Source organism: Physcomitrium patens, chromosome 23 (genome assembly GCF_059467195.1).
Source record: "Physcomitrium patens ecotype Gransden chromosome 23, ASM5946719v1, whole genome shotgun sequence".
Lineage (NCBI taxonomy): Eukaryota > Viridiplantae > Streptophyta > Bryopsida > Funariales > Funariaceae > Physcomitrium > Physcomitrium patens.
The window spans coordinates 8759816-8779602 of NC_143432.1; the positions used below are offsets into that span (position 1 = coordinate 8759816).

At 35.6% G+C, this 19787-nt stretch overlaps 2 protein-coding genes across 12 annotated transcripts; one reads left to right on the forward strand and one right to left on the reverse strand.

Annotated features, from left to right (window-relative positions):
* Positions 1-310: 310 nt before the first annotated feature.
* LOC112276164 (large ribosomal subunit protein uL1) lies at positions 311-1910 on the forward strand. The gene is made up of 3 exons (XM_024507249.3): positions 311-380; positions 884-1103; positions 1297-1910. Exons 1-3 carry the CDS (start codon positions 376-378, stop codon positions 1720-1722), a joined length of 651 nt encoding a protein of 216 aa, XP_024363017.1. The 5' UTR covers positions 311-375; the 3' UTR covers positions 1723-1910.
* A 441-nt stretch (positions 1911-2351) lies between these two features.
* LOC112276162 (protein MICRORCHIDIA 7) lies at positions 2352-11986 on the reverse strand. 11 transcript variants are annotated; one of them, XM_090246589.1, is made up of 22 exons: positions 11861-11986; positions 9543-10045; positions 8889-8963; positions 8511-8545; positions 8142-8220; positions 7770-7862; positions 7447-7531; positions 7104-7179; positions 6709-6837; positions 6267-6365; positions 5977-6078; positions 5631-5792; positions 5375-5470; positions 5064-5115; positions 4770-4881; positions 4578-4657; positions 4133-4362; positions 3919-3984; positions 3551-3696; positions 3302-3377; positions 2999-3142; positions 2352-2829 (listed from the first exon to the last, which is right to left on the reverse strand). In XM_090246589.1, the coding sequence occupies exons 2-22, from the start codon at positions 9943-9945 to the stop codon at positions 2764-2766; spliced, it is 2406 nt and encodes an 801-aa protein (XP_090102715.1). In that variant the 5' UTR covers positions 9946-10045; positions 11861-11986; the 3' UTR covers positions 2352-2763. The 11 variants fall into 11 exon arrangements, 8 of the variants coding, with proteins under 8 accessions (XP_090102715.1, XP_024363012.1, XP_090102714.1 ...); XM_024507244.2 differs by having other exon boundaries at positions 7764-7862; XM_090246588.1 differs by having other exon boundaries at positions 9543-10041; positions 10746-11961.
* Between the last annotated feature and the right edge of the window lie 7801 nt (positions 11987-19787).

Consider the following 19787-nt stretch of genomic DNA (forward strand, 5'->3'; position numbering starts at 1 on the left):
AAAATAGAAAAAAGTAGAAGGTGAGTATTGACGAAATGGATGTGAAAAAAAAATAGATTTGTTCCAGGCTGAGAACCGGCTGTAACTTTGATTTCATCAAAACCCTTTGAACAAATCATGAACGCAAATTGCGCACTAAGAGCAGACCGCCGAACCCTAACAATGGAACTGAGCAGCGGAGGTTCGGAACCGAACCCCGCACGGCGCTCGATGCCGAGCGTAGCTTCTCTGGTATGGAAACCGAACCTTTATCGGAACCTGTGATAGGGTTTGTAAATCGGAGTGTGAGGAATTTGTCATTCTTCTCTCGGTTTGTCTTCTCCAGCTTTGTTCTTCCTCCGTGTGGGCTTGGGCCGTCACCGGTAGTTATCAATCATGAGGTGGGGTTGCTGTTTCTTCACGATTGTTTTCATAAACTAGATTGCATTGTGACAAATATCAGCTCAGTTATTGGTAGAGTGGATTTTATTGTGTGATTTTGGTCAGGTGTATGATTTGCACGATTTCAGTGAAATGTAACCTTCTAGGGTTGTTGGTGGTTTATCCGGTTTGTGTTTTGCGTTCATCAGAGCTTCGGGTAGATGTGTGGGACGATTTCTAGCTATGGCTGCATAGGAGTTGCCTTTGTTACTAACTTCCAACGTGGAGATTTCTGTTTTTCTTTTCCTCGTTGATTTCTAAGTCGATAATGTTTGGTCTTTACATAAAATGTGAACCTAATTTTAATACTATGTGATTGCCTGGCTGGTGCTCTCATGCATACCTGTCATTCAGGTCGTGACAGTCAGGTAACACGAATATGAAATCTTGGAAATTAGGTTTACGACTCTGGTACTGTTTTGATGATATGGAACTGAAATAGAGTTTAATGTATTCTCAACAGTAAGCTTCAGAGTGATGTTCTGAGGGAGGCGATCACTCAGATCGTGGCTGCAGCCAAGGAGAAGAATAGGAAGTTCACAGAGACTGTTGAACTTCAGATCGGCCTCAAGAACTATGACCCCCAGAAAGACAAGCGTTTCAGTGGCTCCGTGAAGCTTCCCCACATTCCTCGTCCTAAGATGAGGATTTGTATGCTTGGAGATGCCCAACATATTGAAGAGGTATGCTTATTCTCAAATTTTGATTCTTTCTATTTGTTGATGGTGCCAGAAATTGAATAAAACATTGTAGAATTTTCTGCTCTGGGTCTCATCTCACTGGCCTTTGTATATTAAAACTAGAAATTATCACCCTTTACTTGATAATGGATAATTGCTGATGTCGTGAGTTTCTTTTGGTCGTAACTCGTCACAGGCGACCAAGAATGGTATCGAGTGCATGGATGTCGAGAGCTTGAAGAAGATGAACAAGAACAAGAAACTTGTGAAGAAGCTGGCTAAGAAGTACCACGCTTTCTTGGCTTCCGAGTCGGTCATTAAGCAGATCCCTCGTTTGTTGGGACCTGGTTTGAACAAGGCCGGAAAATTCCCTGCGCTTGTATCTCACCAAGAATCGCTTGAGTCCAAGGTGCTAGAGTCCAAGGCTATGGTCAAATTCCAGTTGAAAAAGGTGCTGTGCATGGGAGTTGCTATTGGTAACTGCGGAATGGAGGAGAAGCAGATCTTCCAGAACACCCAGATGGGTGTTAACTTCCTTGTGTCTTTGCTCAAGAAGAACTGGCAGAACGTGAGGGTGTTGTACTTGAAAACCACCATGGGTGCCCCCGTACGCATTTATTAATTACGGAACTTGGCTAGTAAAGCGTATACCTGGTTCGTATTTTCTTAAGAAAGTTCAGTCTGGCCTCCTTTTCAAAACACTGAATGTTCTTTCCTTCACATATTTGTCAGTTTGTAGGTATATGAGTTCGTCTAGCGACGGTACTTTTTCAATACTGTCGATAATATATAACGTATTGGTATACCGTATATCTCTGAAACGGTTCAGCTCTCCACCGTTCGTCACAACGCTATACAAATGTCTGCGTATTTGAAATACAACTTGGAATTACATGTGCTATTGCAACGTCACAGCTTCCAACTGCATGGAAGATCGGTGTAGACCAGGTAGTAGTTTAAAAATTGCAGCCAATCATCGTCAATGTCATTGTGACAATGAGCGTTGTCATTTCTAGTGCGGCGACGATGTCGTTTGCATGCTCCTTGTCAAACACCTTGTCTATGAAGGGTGCTAAAGGTGCAGTAGTACTGCATTATACTATTTCCAATTTTTGAATTTCAGCTTGGAAGTAGTAAGCGATTACACTGTGAGATAACTTATAGCACAGTTAATCCTTGCAGCGCACATTCAACATGCTTCGTCCACCTCCACATTTACCTTAGACCATCAATCATCAGTTACCGCAATCGAAGAAAAACAACATTCGTTCTTTGAAAATGTAAAAAACAATACATTCTTACATTGTACAATGTATTAACTCTTTCCAAAGAGGAAATGCCATCATAACTACTCTATGATATGGGACAAATCAGTAACCGATTTTTCTATTTAAGTGTGTCTTGCGTCAGCGCTGCAACCTCACGTAAGAATGTTCAAACTGGGTTTGAACACAACAAAATTCCTGCTCCAACCTGTACCAGACACCTGTATCTGCAAGGGTGTCTAGACGAGAGGTAAGAGTTGTGCATACGGCCCTGCCCAGCAGCAGATACGAGGCACTAGATCATGATATACTATACAATGGGCAGTGCACACAAACGTGTCGGAATGCACAAACGCTCATATTTGGGAAACAACCTCCAGCCTCCGCAGATACTAGGCTCAACACCTTGAGAAACGCAAGCGGTGGTTCTCGGATTCTAGCTCTCGGACATGGAGCAGTGCCACCTGTTACAGAAACAATCTTCTTGTCATCATGCTGAAGTTTTTATGACGACTCTAAGAGACAATGTTCGCTGCCGAAGGTACATTAAAACGAAAAACAATAAAATAGGCGAGAAAAGTTGTAAAACCGACTTTTCAAAAATTGAATTTTAAGAGACATAACATGACTAACCTTCAGTTTCCTTCTCATCTCTTCATCGTCACTTTCTCGAAGCTGCCGTTCCTCTTCCAACGCAATGTGCAAACTATCCCGTTCTCGAATGATTTTCTCTAGATTGCGCCTGTAAACCGCCTGTTGTTGCTCCAAATCTAGAAGCTGCTCTAGCCACAAGAATAACATTAACTATGGAATTGACACGCCCCATTAGAAAAGGGAATTGTACTAGTATCAATAATAGGTTGAAAAACTAAAAATCCGAAGCACATCATCTGAACTCCATACAAAGAGGACAATGTGGAATACAAGCCAATTTACCTGAGCCTCTAATTTGCGATTACGTTCAATTTCAAACATCAGACTCTGTTCACTTGCCTCCTCTAACCTCCGGCACCTGAATACACCCAAAGAAAAATTCGAAATCAAGACTTACCGACATGTAAGCTCCATAAAAAGATCCATGATAAGGTGCATATCATGAAAACCAACTTGTATTTCTACATGTGAGTAGATACGTTCTCCGCAGCAGCAGCAAAACATGTTTGTAGAATGTTGAAGAATTCGAACCTTTCTCGGATTTGCTCGTTTTCATTTTTCAGTTGTTTCAATATCTCAAGTTCTACTAATGGCTTATGGCCATTGGAGGTTGCTGGGTGCTGCTGCACCTGTGGAGCAGGAGAAGCAACATCTGCAGCAGCAGCCCTCCTTACAAACTGAACCACCGATCACGAGCAAGATTACATATTTAGAAAATAGTGGTAGATTTGGATGTGCACTCTATTATCCTGCACTAAATTATAAAAAGAAACTTCAGATTTCCATACGACCGGTCAATTCCGGTAAACAAAGTCTTGACTTCTAAATACAAGAAGTCATAGTTTAATTGAAAAGTAAACATTGATGCAGCAAAAGGTCAACATGTAGAACGAAAGTACCATTCTTCCAAGATCTTCTAACGACTTCCGGCTAGGAACACCCTCCTTAGGACCAGGCTCATTATTCTGCAGCATCACAAGGATTACATGTCAGCATCACTAGGCATACAAAAGAACATGGCAGGTGTTGCAAACTTCAAGTTAACAAGCAAGTTCTACCGATTCAAAATCACACTTGGCAGAAAAAAGGTAGGACATAAGTTCTGAGGAGTACCTTAACCACACAGGTGCCATTGGTAAGAGAACCACTTCTAGATATTGCAGGAGCAGGTTCGTATTCAGGACGTAGCCTTATTGATGTACCATCTCCATAAGTTCGCAATACCCCTCCAATCTTCCGACCTTCACTCATTGAGTTGGAAGGCAAAGAGAGGCGCAGCTCTGCATGAGGGTCCGAAATTGGAGACGACATGGTAGAACCTTGACCCCTAATCGTCGCGGTCTCTGCAAACCAACATCCTCAGAAATGTTACCCGAACCAGAAACTTAAAAACATTCACATCAGATTCTGCTTTCTTGTATATAGAACATGTTGTATGTACATGTACATGAGGAAATTAGATGCAAAATACAATCCGCGTTATAAGGAATCCATGCATCTTCAGAGAGACAACGAGAAGACAAAGATTAGCTCTCAAGACTGACATCATCAAACGTACCTCCAGGCACAGGGGCAGGTGGAATACTCTTTCTCTTACTCTTTTTGTTCACATAGCCTACTTTATGGCAGTTGTTTGCCCTGTAGAAGTGATCATGAAGTATTAGAACCGAGACAGGCGGCAATCATTTGCAAGAAAAGATTTTTTAATTAGAGGATCACTTGTGATGAGCTGAAGAGTAAAGCAAAGCACCAGTAATTCTTCTGCATCTGCAACAAGCGAGATTCTAATCGTGAAAGCACGGTAGTGCGCTCAAATCCTTGCTTGTCATGAGCAGGTTCTACAAAATTAGCCTCTAGAACTCCTGCAAAGCGACAAAGGTCACATGAGGAAGACTACCCTAGCTCGCAGGAGGCATTTTCAGTGACACCTGATTGTCCAAGTTAACTAGACAAAACAGCATTTGGAAACCATCAACATCGGTACAGTTAGTCTTGGGAAAGGGACTCAATTCACATTCTCAGTTCCAAGCGAGACATTACTTACCTATAATACCCCGCCCATCGCTGCCAGTACAGTTCCAAATTTTCCAAAATGGCTACAAAAGAAGAGAAAAAGAAAGAAGATAATTTCATTACCATCCATCCTACAACAGATCATACGATTAAATGCATTCAGGTGAGGAATACACTCTGAAATGACTCAAGCTACGCTTTAAAATTTTCGCTTAAACGACTGCTTGAAATCAAACAGGATCTATAATGATGTAAAAAAAATAAAAAATAAAGCGATTTTGTATGCTCCAAGTTGAAAAATGCAGTTGCACAGATAACAGTAGATTGCAGAAAATTAATGACCTTGATTAGGCGATTCTTGTGGTAAACGTTGAAGCCTTGAATGTTTACATGGTCCTTAGCATCCTTCACAAACCCGATGGTCACCACTGCCAGCATCTGTGAATCACAATTTACAAACGCTATGCCAAGTGTCACTCTTCGTAATTAAAGTTCGGTACCTACACATCCACATTTTGAAGACTAAAATGGGCAAGACAAACGAGTTATACATGTGAAAAGCTATGCAAAAAGAATATGGAATCAGGTAGGTTATTACATCAGTTTCTTTAGCTACATGATCAGCCCCACTCTGTGGTCTGTAGGTGAGTTCTTGTGTAAACATCAAGTCGTCTACAAGGTTGTGGTGTTGAACTTCTTGTCCTCGGAGAATGATCTTGAAGCCAGGTGGCATCCTCAAGTACAGAATGGAAACATAACTCTGTCACACCAACAAGCAATCGTGTACATCTGAGAACTGAGCTGCCATTTTGAACAAAGATAAACACGTAACTCATAAACATTATGTGAAATTGTACTCAGTAAAATTGATGATCATACATTAAAAACAGTGAGGTAAAGTACACAGAGAAGTTGATGTGAGATGGAGAGGAGATATGACGTACACGCAATGAGTGACGGTAGGTGAGATAATGGCTAGAGTTAGGAAATCGTTGAGCCATTTTTATTTTTTTCTCGTCGCGATTAGCTCCTCTTATTTGAATATCCTACACCTCCGGAAAAAAATAGTTATGCCCTGTTCCACTAGTTCTGGGAAAGCAGCAAATCAACACACCATGATTGTACAATCATACCCTCTCTGTATCGGATAATCTTTTAGAGTTCTAAGAATCCTTCATTACGTATTAGTAAAATAAGATATCCTAGTTCAGAAATAGAAAGTTGGGCTACTCACACAGGGATCTGTATCGAAATCCAGCTCGAGTTGGCCCTGATCGTCCTCCCATAGATTGTACAGAACAATCTTTGTTCCATGGTCCTTCATACCTGTAAACTGCGAAGGCAACGGCCCTTCATAAAAAAAATTCAAACATGACTTCTTTTCAAACATTAAGCTACCTCATGAATCTTAGTTAATAGCAAGTGGGAGATTTCCGAACGAACATTTAGATACTTATGTGATCGTTACAGTTGGTTTAGGAGCACTAATTGCTCATGCCCAAAAGACATCACAATTACGTTGTTCCTGTGTATGACTCCTTGCAGATGGAATTCTGCAGAAATTTTAAGAGACGATCAAACCAGCATAAAGATCTTATTGTTCAAAAGGCGATATTTTCCATCGATAGATGGACTAACGTGAAAACATTCGATTCAAAGCTTGAAAGAACACAAACCTGGTCAAACAGTTCTTCCTCACTGCCGTAAGGAGACCAAGACTGTATCAATTCTAGGTTATGAACCCAGTCATTCAAATTTGACCTCATCATCTTCCACACCTCTCCATCTCCAATCTCATAATCAATCTGCACATGTGAATAACCTCTTCAGACTTTATTCCTCAAATTAAAAATTCATCCAAATCGTAATATACGTCACAATCCATCGAAACTTTCACGACTCAGCACCAAAAACGTTCTAAGAAAGTTGGTCATAATCCCTACACAGGCAATTGAAAGAATCCATAACTCTATTCTTGAAAAGCCTTTATCATGGATACAAAATTCTCCCGAGTATTCCAGTCTAATACTGTTTCAATGTATGATGCATCAAATAAAAGTCAACAACTCACCATTGGAACGACAATGTCATCATGTCCAGTTTGTCGTAAGAAGGTAAAAGACAGCATACCGATACTTTGAGTAGCTCTGTCCACCAACTAGGTCAAGAAAGACCTTGTAAATAAATAAATGACGACCCTCCAACCACCAAACTACAGCAACTTTTCATCCTCACTTGATAGACAAGAATCAAACTGAGTCATAGTGTGCTTTAACAACACAAAAACCTCTAACGTGATAAAGTAATTGACAGAGTGCATGAAAAGAATGATAGGCTAATGGAAACAGTTATCGTCAGGCGAAATTCAAGAACGTAGTCTCATGTCTGATCCATCGTCCAAGGTAGTGAACAACCTGTGCCCGTTTGAAGCACGAGATCGGGAAAACACAATCACATCGGCACCAAGGCGCATGGTACTCGTCTTGAAACCATTTCCATCTGCAGATGTGAGCAGGCAAGGCATTGTCAAATCGAAATGAGTCATTTAAATAAAGAAACTGGATCAAACTGAATTGAAGGGAATATTAGAATAAAGCCACAAGTACACCTACACATGTCAGCAAATGACATGTTGAAAATTTACAATAAAGAATGCAAAAAATTGCCAGAGGTTTCTAAATGGATGGAAAAGATAATCGTCTCACAAAACAATAAGCTTTGAAGAAGTTACAAGTACATTGACCGATGGTGTTGGCACTTTTGCTCTTTGCGGAGTATCCAAGGGACATGCATTGACGCATCCGGTCGGGAGTCATTCCACCACCATCATCTGAAAATCGTACATGAAACTTAGCGAAAACATCACCAAGACTGCCGTAAATACGAGTGTATGTTTAAGCAAGCATCGTTTCATGAAAAATGAACCCCGAACTGGAGATACTATGAACCAAACAATTTGCTCACTGAGATAGATAAAAATTAAACAGGAGGTAAACCAAAAATCGAAGTTTGTGTTTTCTTAGGTATAGCTTGGAAGACCCCAATATGATCAAGTATACAGAAAGAACGCTTTTGCCCAAAAAATGGCATGCCAGTCGGAAGTTCCCACCTTCAATGACGAGCATCGGAGAGCGGTTTCTGGGGTGCAAGGACACATCTACGTTCACAAATGTTGCGCCATTTACAAACTGCAGGTTTCCGAAAACGATTTATCCACTGTAAATGAGTATGACAGATATTTAATATGATCCGTTCTGAGAAGTTGGATTCAAAAGAAGTGGACATCGGGACAACTGATTGACAGTACTCTATCTTCAAGCTCAAATATAGCGTTTCAATTAGTAGCACAATGAATAATGAGTTCCTGGTGTAAATAGAGTCAAATAGTAGATGTTGTGTAAGAAGGGATTGTAGGAACGAACAGTAAAGAAAAGTAATTTTGACAGTCATGCATTTGTTACTGGAAGACATAGTATACCTCGTCCACAGCATTGTCCACTAATTCGGCGACAGCTGCAAAACAATAAACATTCAATTGAAATCTGCCAAAGGATCAATAGTGCCCAAAGCAGCCTAGTCTGACGAAACAACACAAAATAAAATTTAATTATCACGTGAACTAAGGAGTGAGCTTGCATAGGAACAGGAATCGTTAAAACCTAGCTTGTAGGGACTTCGAAGTTAATCATATTCTACAGTTATCATGCTCATGCTGAAGATGGTACTTCTCAGTAAGAAATCGGCTCTGGCGGTCAGAACTTGCCCGAATGGGGCACAAAAACTAATGACTACTTCAAAAATCCCAACCACAACTTCGAATTGTAAGCATGAGGTAAATGATATGAGGGAAAAGTACCTCCGAGAGCCCATCTGTGACTAGTTGCATTTGAGTGCAAAAACTTCGGGTGAACCCTAACGTGGTCAATTGCACCTGAATATATGACATAAATCGGTCAGATAATATCATTGCCTGCCTGTGACTACAATCTGTATATTCAACAATACATTAGCATTGCGCATGATCCGAGATATAAAGACCACGCTAAGCTTGGGCTATTATATTGAACCACGCAGAAAAGGCTTCATCTTCGAGCCACTACTGTTCCAGACGAAGCAGCGTCTCATTACGTGTTAACCTGAATGATAGTGCTACAAACCTGAATGTCTACCAAAAAATTCTCCTCCCATGATACTAATAACTGGCCTCGCACAAATGCCTAATGTAGCGATTTTTCAGTAAGCTTACAAATATAATGCGGAAGGAAGAGAAGCGAAGTAAAACACAGAAGACCTCGAAAGAGATACGAAGTTATGAAAGTAACCAAAGCCTGAGGGAAATTTCTTCATGAAGTAACTCCGAGGACAGGCATCCCATGTAAGCATGGAAGCCAAAAACTGCTGACAGCTTAACGTCTATAATCTCCACACATATTGGCTCTCATATGATCACGTCACTCGTATACCATCAGCAGGATTCTTTTCATTGAACTGATGTGGTTAAAATTATTACCTGCTTGTTGCATTACAATAGCAGGCTGCCCTTCATAATCCCCAGCTTTCCAAAACTGCTTGCAGCTAGCTCGCGCGGTCGCGGATTCGTCGAGGGAGGGTTGAGGGAAGAAAGGTAGCGCAACCGGAGACGAGGCGCTCTTGATTTCATGACCGATGTTCAAACCTATATGCGCCGTATCCTTTAAACCATCATACCTCCATGCATTCAGTCGGAGATCGTCCGCAGGCTCAAGCTTCTGCTTTTTCTGCAAAGAGCTCTCGCCCCAAGGGCTTCCCTGTGGACTGCTTCTTTTGCCCAGTTCTCCCCCAACTCTTGGACCGTCGCTATCAGTACTGCTTGAACTAAGTTCATACACTTCTTCTGCTTCTTCTTCCCTCTTCAATGCCCCTATTGCAGACATTGCTACACCCTCTCTCTTTTCTGTCAGGATGCGGCGCAACGGACAGGACCGGGCATTGCTTGCTAGAGCGAGAAGTATGGAACTCCAACCTAGGCTCTACCTAGGATCCGAAAGTGCTCCAAATTAGTTACGTGCCACAACCTACATTTATCTGATTTGATTAACATCCTAGCGGATATCGAAGAATTAATTCTTCAGTTCTAAAGTAGGAAAAGAAACAGCGGCGTGAACTAGTACTGCTCTCACAGCTTGGCTACTTGGTGCGAGTACGACATCATTGCAATCATAAAAAGTATTGATCTTGAAGTCTGTATGCATCGCCACAGCACCAATCACAGCTCGAGACCAATCCTCCTCTGAATTCCAATTTGTGGACCCTTTGAAACAATATACGATGGCAGAAGAAAGGAAAACTACATGAATAAATAAATAAATAAAAACTAAAGTTTACTACAGTATTTCAACTTAAATTTAGATATTTATACTTTATCAACACTGTTACTAGAATATTAATTTTTAAAACACAGTAAAGCAAAAAAGAAAGAAAAAAAGAAACTTTTTCTGGGTTTTAGTTACAACAGGGCTTCAATCAACCCTCACTAGAAATTTCCCTGTTATCTCCTCTCCTCTCATTATCTGAAGGCGCAAGTGAGATGGTGCCGACAAGTCCAGCTTCGCAAGCACGTGACGGCTAGCACCAAAATATTTCCTAGAGATCCTCGTATGAAACTGTGAAAGTCAAGACGAGCCCGCAAAGTGTATTTGCGAAGCAACTTAGGACAGTCAAAATGTAACCGTACCAATTCTTGGCGGCGAGTTTCAAAACCCTCGTGTAGAAGACACTAAGAATAATACAACTTGCAAGAGCGCCAGGAGCTGCAGGAGGGTCATATCCGCATTGCAAGTCCATAAAAAACATCAGCAGACCTCTCCGAATGCTTCTCTAGGTGCTTCGAAACGGCAGCTTACCGGCTACTAACAGCTCTTAAGAAACGCTACCTGTACGGGTTTTGGACCAAGGTATTCCAAATAAGTTAAAACGACCAGGCCGTCAGGAGACAAAGCGTTGACTTCCACATGCCAATTCAGCATAGAACAACGCGTCACTCTTCAGGAAAAACAAAGTTTTCTTAGTAGAGCAAACCCCTGTCACCACCTAGTTCCTCATGCTTCTCACACCTCAATAATGCTCCAAAAACACAAAAAAACCAAACACAGCAAACCGGCCCTTCACGGAGATGGACCCCAGGCGTTTGAAACTCTGCTTCCAGTTGCGCATTGGAAAACGCCGCGCACATCCAGTACTTTCTCATTCCCCTGGATCATTCAAACATGAGGCTTTCCTCGCCAAAAAAAACACCCCTCACATTCGCCACATTTTTCACGAGAAAAGCGCGAGTCTGTGAGCATGGGCAAGCAGGAGAATTCCGCTTCGACTTCTACCAGCCTAGGCCTGGAAGCTCCAGCTACAACCCGTCACGACCACGCAACGAAACCAAAAGGCAGAATAACCAAAAGAAAAGAAAACAAAAAAAAAACAAAAAAAAAAATAGAACCAAGGGGGATCCAGCAAAACGACTTCCACTCAAAAATCACAGCTCCAGTCCTTCCCTAACTACAACTAAGATGTTCGAAGTCCCCCCCCCCCCAAACCAGGCGTCATTTACACCGCACTTGTCGGAACCAGGCAACACTCACTCACTAAACCTCGGGCATAGCAGCAACCAACACCACCACAGCCACACGACGACGACGACGTACAAGCTTTCGAAACAAACAAACCCTGGAAGTGCCGTAACTGCAACGACACGGCACCAAATGAGCAACGAAAGAGTTCTACAGCTGCGTCGCGACGCCGTGCACCCGCATGGCGGGGGGTCAGCAACGAGACCAGACCAGGGTAGCTCTCTCTCACCAATTTGCAGGAGCTAAGTGTGTGTGTTTCTCATGGCCATGCCTCCCTCCCTCCTCCCTCATCGAAAGACACTGAGAGAGTTTAGTCCTGGTACAACTCGTGAGGTTTTTTCACAACGAAAAAGTGAACGAACGAACGAACGAAGATGGAAGTCCTCTCTCGCTCTATTCACGTTCCCCCGAATTCCATTCCAGCTCTCCTCTTTTGTTCCCATCATGTTCCTCTAGTTCACCCCGCGCTCCCTACGGTCAAAGCGGGACCTCCACTTCGGACATGAGTAATAGATCCCCCGTGGCCGCGCAATTAAGAGGGGCGCCCGTTTTCCACCATGAACGCCATCAAAGCCCTGCTTCCCCTTCTCCCTGAATATATATATATATATATATATATATACATATATATTATTTGTTATTATTATGATTCCCCATTCGAACTCGCCTGCATTGTTTGTTTGTTGTCTTCCAATGTTGGAATTGTGACTGGAGCCCAAATCTCAATGTATACCCTCCCCTTCCCCTTCCCCTTCCATTCTCTGTGTGTGTGTATGTGGACCTACTCTCTCTCTCTCTCTGCTTTTTGCATGGAAAAAAGTAAACCTTAACACATCGTTCAAACTCATCAGTATTATATATACATATATATCTCTCTTTGTGTGCAGGTAGGTGTTTGTATGTATGTATGTATTTGTTTGTGTGTGTGTGTCTACCACAGTTATAGTTGCTGCCCTGAGAGGTTACAAGAGGGAATTTTGTCCTACAAGGAATTTGGTTAGAATAAAATGGGTACATGGGTGGGTATAAAATGGAACTCCAAAGTTTTCTTCAAAGAAAAATAACATTATTGGTGCTTAAAAAAATCAAATTAAATGGCATTAAGACTCGTACTCTGCAAGGTGCATACTACACTGCATGTTCCAAGAAAAGGTACTAAAAGTTCCCCGTATTGCATTGTCCATTATTTTCCATTGGCTTCAAAACAAAGAGAGTTAGTTATTTGCACTGTTACAAAAAAGTAAGGATAGTACAAATGAAAATCAAGTGAGTGATATAATAATAGTAATAATAATAAAAACAAGAAATTTTTGGTTCTTATCTTCCTCAAACTCTTCATCTTAATCATTGATTTTATTTTACATTTTAACTATAGAGTTGTGCCTTAAAGTTGTACCACAACAAATAAAAACTAGAGTCACAATCATTAGTCTAGACAAGGAGAATTTTTCATTCATGATGTACCAAATAGGCATGCAAAGAGCTTTTTGGAAGACTTGGTAAGAGATGACTACCCAAGTCACGCCTTTTTAGTGTCATTGGATTTGTCAAAAATATAATTGTTCTACATTTCTTTTAGTCAAGGTATAGATAAATTCTTATTCTCTTGTACTTCCGCATGTCACTCTTGTACTTCATTCTAATATGTTTCTATTATATATTTTTTGTTTGAATTGTAAAGAGCTACAAAGTAGAACAAGGTGACGAGCTAATGTGTGTTGCTAATATCCACAAGATTTTTGGTGTAAAATGTCATATTCTTGTTAAGATTTAAAATAAAATATTTTGAAATCTTTTTTTTTAAGTCAATTAGATTGTATGTGTGTGTGTGTATATATATATATATATATATATACACACATACAATTATATAATATTAATTTTTATCAAATTCTAATACAATTTAATAAAATTATCTTCAATTTTAGTTTGATTAACATTCTAAATACTTGTCAAAATAAAGTTGCTATGTATATACTAAATAATTCAAATACATCTATTTTAATCCTCTTTAAATTATCAAAAAAATCATTGTTTTAAGTAAATCATCCAATTAAAAATAATTATAAAATTATAGTCACATATTTTTTGAAAACAAAATGCACTCATATAAAAATTAATAAAAGAAAAAGAAAAAGAAAAAGAAAAAATATATATATACATATATATATATATATATATATATATATATATATAATTCAAAAAAATACTAAAATAACTCTTACTAAGTAAAAAATAAAGATAGTCTTAAATCAAGAATATGATAAAAGAAAAGTATTGAAAAGATTAAATATAGTTTTAGTCTACTCTTTGTGTACATTAGATAGCAAAACAGCTATTCAAAAGCTTCCTAATAAATTTTAGACTTGTGATTCAAGTGTCTAAATCGTTAATTGCTTCTATAGTACCTAAGAAAAGTAAGAATGCTTTTGGAGGATTTAATAAAATTACATTGTACACCTATACATAAAATTTGCATGTAAATAGTTTATTTTTATTATTATTTCTTAAGAGATATATTATTTATGTTATCTTTTCTACCTACTTTCATTTACTTTTATTCCTATGAAATGTATATATATATATATATAAAAATATAGATCTCTATTATTCTTATTATTATACCTATTATTTTAAAATAACATTTAGGTTTATTATTTGATTTTATATTTTTGTACCAATAAAATTATATACTATGAAAAAAATTATTATTATTACACATTCTATTAAAATATGGTTGCCAATTAATCATTTTAGAAGAAGTTGATTCTACATTAGTTTTTATTTTATTTATTTATTTAGATATAAATCTTTAGTATATTAACATAATTTAAATAAAATCAAATTAATATCAAATAAAAATATCTCTTATCTTACTAAAAAAGATCATCACTTAGAATATTTGATATTAATTTATTTTTTTATCTTTAATAAGATAGTATATTATAACTCCAATAATAATTTTTATTCACTTAAGCATATATATATATATATATATATATATATAAATCAAGTGGATTTTTTAAATTTTATTTTTGCCATTAGTGCCTACAAATGTTGATTCTATAGCTCTTTCTAAAACTTGAATTTTTATTTGTACATTTGGCTCTATGCCTTAAGAAACTAAAAATCCCAATACAACACATTATAGTACTTTCATACTTCAATTTTGATTCTAAATTTGTAATTATTTAGAAATAAAATTTTATTATTATTCATTAAAGTTTCTAATACTTGAATCTAAAACGTAGATATTAAAATCTTTGTTAATTATTCAACATGAAGGTTGACATCTAATTTATTTAGATATTATTTGCTAAGTTTAAATAGATTCTATTGTTGCTTGAATTCACTCAATAAAGTTGGAACAACACACATGATCCTTATAACTATCTAATGCTATTTTGATTAATAAGAGGATTTAAAATTGTATAATTTATACATATTTATATAAAATTCTATATCATATATAAATTATATAATATTTTTTTTTATTGAAATTGATGAGATTTGAATCTTATAATAAAAACTTATTTTAAGTTGGTATGTCATTCTCATATTTGATAGCTAGCAATTAATATTAAGTAAAATAATGTTGCTTTTGATTACTAATATATATATATATATATATATATATTGGTGTATATATATATACATATATATATATACATATATATATATATATATACATATATATATATATATATATATATACAAATTGGTATAAAGAAATTATTTACTGAATTGTTTCTAATCTTTAAACATTAAGCCAAGAAATTAACTTTTTTCATAAATAAGAAAATTTATTTTAAATAACTTTAGAATAATAATATATATTTTTTTTAGAAAAGAGTGACAGCAGCTATGATTCTTAGAAACACACGACTGAAAATAAAAAAACGTAAAAAAATGCAATATTATATATATATATATATATAATTGTATTATTAAAAACTTAATAATACCTGAAAAATTAAAAAATAATTTATATATATATATATATATATATATATAAGAAGAAAAAATGATTAAAAAATAGTTTTTTCTCCATTGCAACAAGAATTAAGTTGTTGTGAACCTCTTATCTTATTTTCTCAATTTTTGTTTTGATTTGAAATAAAAGCTTGTATAAGGTTTGTAAACAATATTATTTCTATTTTAGTTTTATTAGATTCAAAAACCATAGTCTAATTATTTTGACGAGAATATTTCTAAATATTATAAAATATCTTTGGTAGAAAAACTAAACCAAATCATATTGAAATCTTAGATAGGAAACTTTTGATTTTTAAGTGTATGATTTATAAATAAATCTTTAAAAAGTCATCTAATATTTTGATACTAAGATATTTTTTCTAAATTACTAAATCTCTTATTAATCATATAATTTTATATTTGATTTGCTAAAAAAACATGATCTTTATAAATATTAAATATCTTGTAGTTTTGATTGTTGTTTCTATTTATCTTAATGATGTTTTAATTAAAATATCAAATCTGTAAAAAGAAATAAAAGTAAAATAAATATTTTCAAGATATTATTGAAAAAATAAATATTATAGTCAAGTATTTGCTTTCATAAATATGTGATGGATCAACCAAAAAGAATTTAACTAGTGCTTAAATTAATGTACACATTTTTTTACATCAAATCAACTATCCTAAAAATAATATATAAATAAAAATTTCCTACAATGATTCATTTTATGTTCAAAATCTACAATAGACATATTAATCTTAATTGTAAAATAGAATGAAATCATGTTAGATTTTTTAAGAGAATATTACATCTTAAACATTAGATATTTAAATTCTATTTTAGTAGAAAGATTTGAAATTGATATGAGAATAATTTTTGGTTATTATCACTACTAAATATATTTGTTTAAAAGAACTCATAAATCTGCATACTACATTAATAAAAATTTAAGTTTATTTTCTAGTAATTTTAACTGGCTTTAGAATACTATTAATATCTTTTATTAAGTTTTCTACCAAATCTTCCACAAAATTATGTTTGTATTTTGTTACGATTCTTTGTTTGGTATTGTTTCTCTTTATCTATATGATATTGTGGTCTTTTCCTTAAAAAAAACTATCTTGTGTATTATTATTATTATTATTATTATGATTATGATAATAATAATCATTTCATTTCTCAAGTAATACAATAGAATAAAAATATTTAAAATGAATGTATCACAACAAAAAATGGATGATATTAATAGTTGCACGTGAGTATTAGGAGTATCTATAAATAATACAGACCTAATATTAATATTTTTTAAAAGTACTAAAACTAATGCTTTATTTTTAAAATCAACTATTTAATACATATTTTATTTATAATTTTAATATATTTCTTATAAATTTCTTATAATATTTACTATTAAAATGTATAACATGTTCTAATTTGTAACATGTGTTTTTTTTATAATACTAAAATATATAATCTCACACAAATATATTTTTTAAAATTTTTAAAATTAAAAAATTAGAAGTATAATTGAAACAAAATATTGCATAAAAAAAATTTGAAAAAAGAAGAAGAATGATAACAAAATAAAAAGCACATTGTATCTTGATACATATTATAAAAAGAACAAATGATTGTTTTTATTACCTATAGTAAAGAAGCTATATTCATAATCTTTGTATAAAATGTATCTATGATATATATATATATATATATATATATATATATTTAAGATGCACATTGCTTTTTGTAAATATTATTAAAAAATATCTTATTTTAATAGAATTGATTTATTTTTAATTTTTTTAATTTTTTAATTTCAATTTAATTTAACTTTTATCTGTTTTGTGATTTAATAGACTTTGTAATATTTTTTAAATTGGTAGGTTTGTCATGTCAGCTTTGTGTAAATGAGAACACCAAAAATAATAGTAAGTATTTGTATAGTATATTCAAAAATTTATTCAACAAATTCACTAGATTTTTGTAAATGAATAATTAATAACTTGAATTTATAAAAATTTCATTATTATTCATTGTATGCACATGGATAATTATAGGTTAACTTTTTTTTTTCATTTTTTTTACTAGTAAAATATTATGTTTTACATTTTAGATATTTTAAAGTTTAAATCTAATTATTTACTATACAATCATATACATGTTTTTCAGTTCTATATTTTACATCACTATTTAAAAACAATTCTAGAACAATTTTAAGTAATAAACATACAATAATTTTTTTCTAATTTTCAACACAGAAATTAGTGTGGAATTTTCAATAATACGAATATTTTTTTAAAAAATTGTATATGTTGCATGAATATGAATCTCTATATATATATATATATATATATATATATATATATATGTAAACTTTGTTTATAAATATTAGTGCATTACAATTTCATTGTAACAAAAACTAGTTTACAAACTAAATCAACTTTTGTATAGGTATTATGTGTAAGTACATACATACATACATACATGTTTATGTATATTTGTCACTTTTAGATACTTAAAGTACTAGTTTTTTAATTTTCTATTCTACAGTTTCGAAAACTAGTTTGCTTTTACAAAAATGATAGTTTCTTATCATATTCTGTACTTAAATTTAAACTGTCATATTTACAACATTAAATTATGAACATATATATATATTACAAAATACATGTATACCAAATACAAAAATCTGAATGCAGTTATTTTAAGTTAAAAAGATATTTTGTGTGTGTGTGTGTGTGTGTGTAAGAATCTTTCATGTCTGACAATATTTCATACGATCCCCAATAGACATGGTGCTAATGCCAACATATCTAAAATATTCACCATATCGTGTCAGCATTATTTAGTACATCGAAGAATGGGAGTAGAGTCCTTCACATTGACACGCAACATGTTTACCTTTGAAAGTAACACAGATAGACTAATATGAATTTAACACAAAACAACTGAAGGCTTTGCCACTGATGAGAAAAAGGTACTCAGCAACCCGAGGACCGTGGCCTTGCTTCCCTTCAGTATCTCCGTAAGTTCATCGTACACTTGCCGAGTAGAATGTTTGCACTGCTGGGCACTCTAATACACAGCTTTCAACTTTCAATATCACTGGGTGTCACTTTGTTACACAACGATTATTTAGAAGCCTCTCTCTGTACCTTTATACAAACTTGTTAGAATCAGGGCTCAATAATTTTGTTGTGAGGGGAAGAAGTGACATCCAGGGTGAGCTGTGAGTACATGTGAGGACACATGGTGCGTAAATAACAAACAGAGCAGATGACAAACACCACAAAAATCATTTTTGCCATTTAGTACTCTTCTGTTCCATGTCTCACTGAGGTACGCCCACCAAGATGCCGTAGATGTGCATATTACTGCTTTGCACTATCCCTGTATCATCAGGAGACTCCAGAGCTGGTGGCAAGTCGCGAAAGACTACTGCAGTAAAAGCACCAACAACAGCTAGAGTTGTACCAACCAGGGCAACGCAGAGAGCTGCAGATAAGAACATGCCACCCAATATAAAAAGTCAAGGACATAGGCTGTACGCACCGTTAGCTTTTCTGGTTGAAGCAGAGGCGCATCTTATCACAATCCGCCAGGTAGAAAACTCTCGTCGACAAATATGGAATGGAGTGTTCCATGTGACAAGGCCGGCCATCAAGGCGGCTAATTGACCAGATCTCTCACAGGACTACGGTACAGGTGACCCAAATTGGCAGCAGGTTGTTTATGCGCATCGTATCCTTCGCAGCATCATCAACACTCATCTTCTGGCTACTTATTGCGTGGATACGAGTTCATTGCGTCCGCATTTTTCATCCTTCTTTGTCACGTCGGTGCTCCACAGCCTAGCCACCGTGTTGAAGTCTGCTCTACACGATACTGATTGAAAGGGTTAGTGTCTAGCAAAAGGAGTTGCTCACAATCTCAATGCAGGGTACAGGTTTTCCCTTACATTCCTGGACTTGTTGAGGAAGAGGGCCCTGAAACTGAAGGTACAAGAGATCGCAGAACGCTGATAACCTAGAGGGTCAGTGTAAATCAGCTCCATTTCTGACCGTTTCTTCGAGCGTTAAAAGAACAAACCTACGATGGACACCGTGGGTCCCAAAAGTCGAGGTTTTCAATAGCTGAATGTGTTGAAACCATGGTGCCTCGGAATGGAATTCAGTGA

Bases quoted from the DNA above. Each gene is read 5' to 3' on its own strand.
- LOC112276162 (XM_024507244.2), bottom strand. From the start codon at position 9,945: ATGTCTGCAATAGGGGCATTGAAGAGGGAAGAAGAAGCAGAAGAAGTG. The intron at 6,366-6,708 runs GTTTGTGTTCTT...TTGCCTTCGCAG, and splicing joins AGGAAGAACTGTTTGACCAG to TTTACAGGTATGAAGGACCA. The intron at 5,793-5,976 runs GTACGTCATATC...TTGGTGTGACAG, and splicing joins CCTACCGTCACTCATTGCGT to AGTTATGTTTCCATTCTGTA.
- LOC112276164 (XM_024507249.3), top strand. The intron at 1,104-1,296 runs GTATGCTTATTC...AACTCGTCACAG, and splicing joins ATGCCCAACATATTGAAGAG to GCGACCAAGAATGGTATCGA.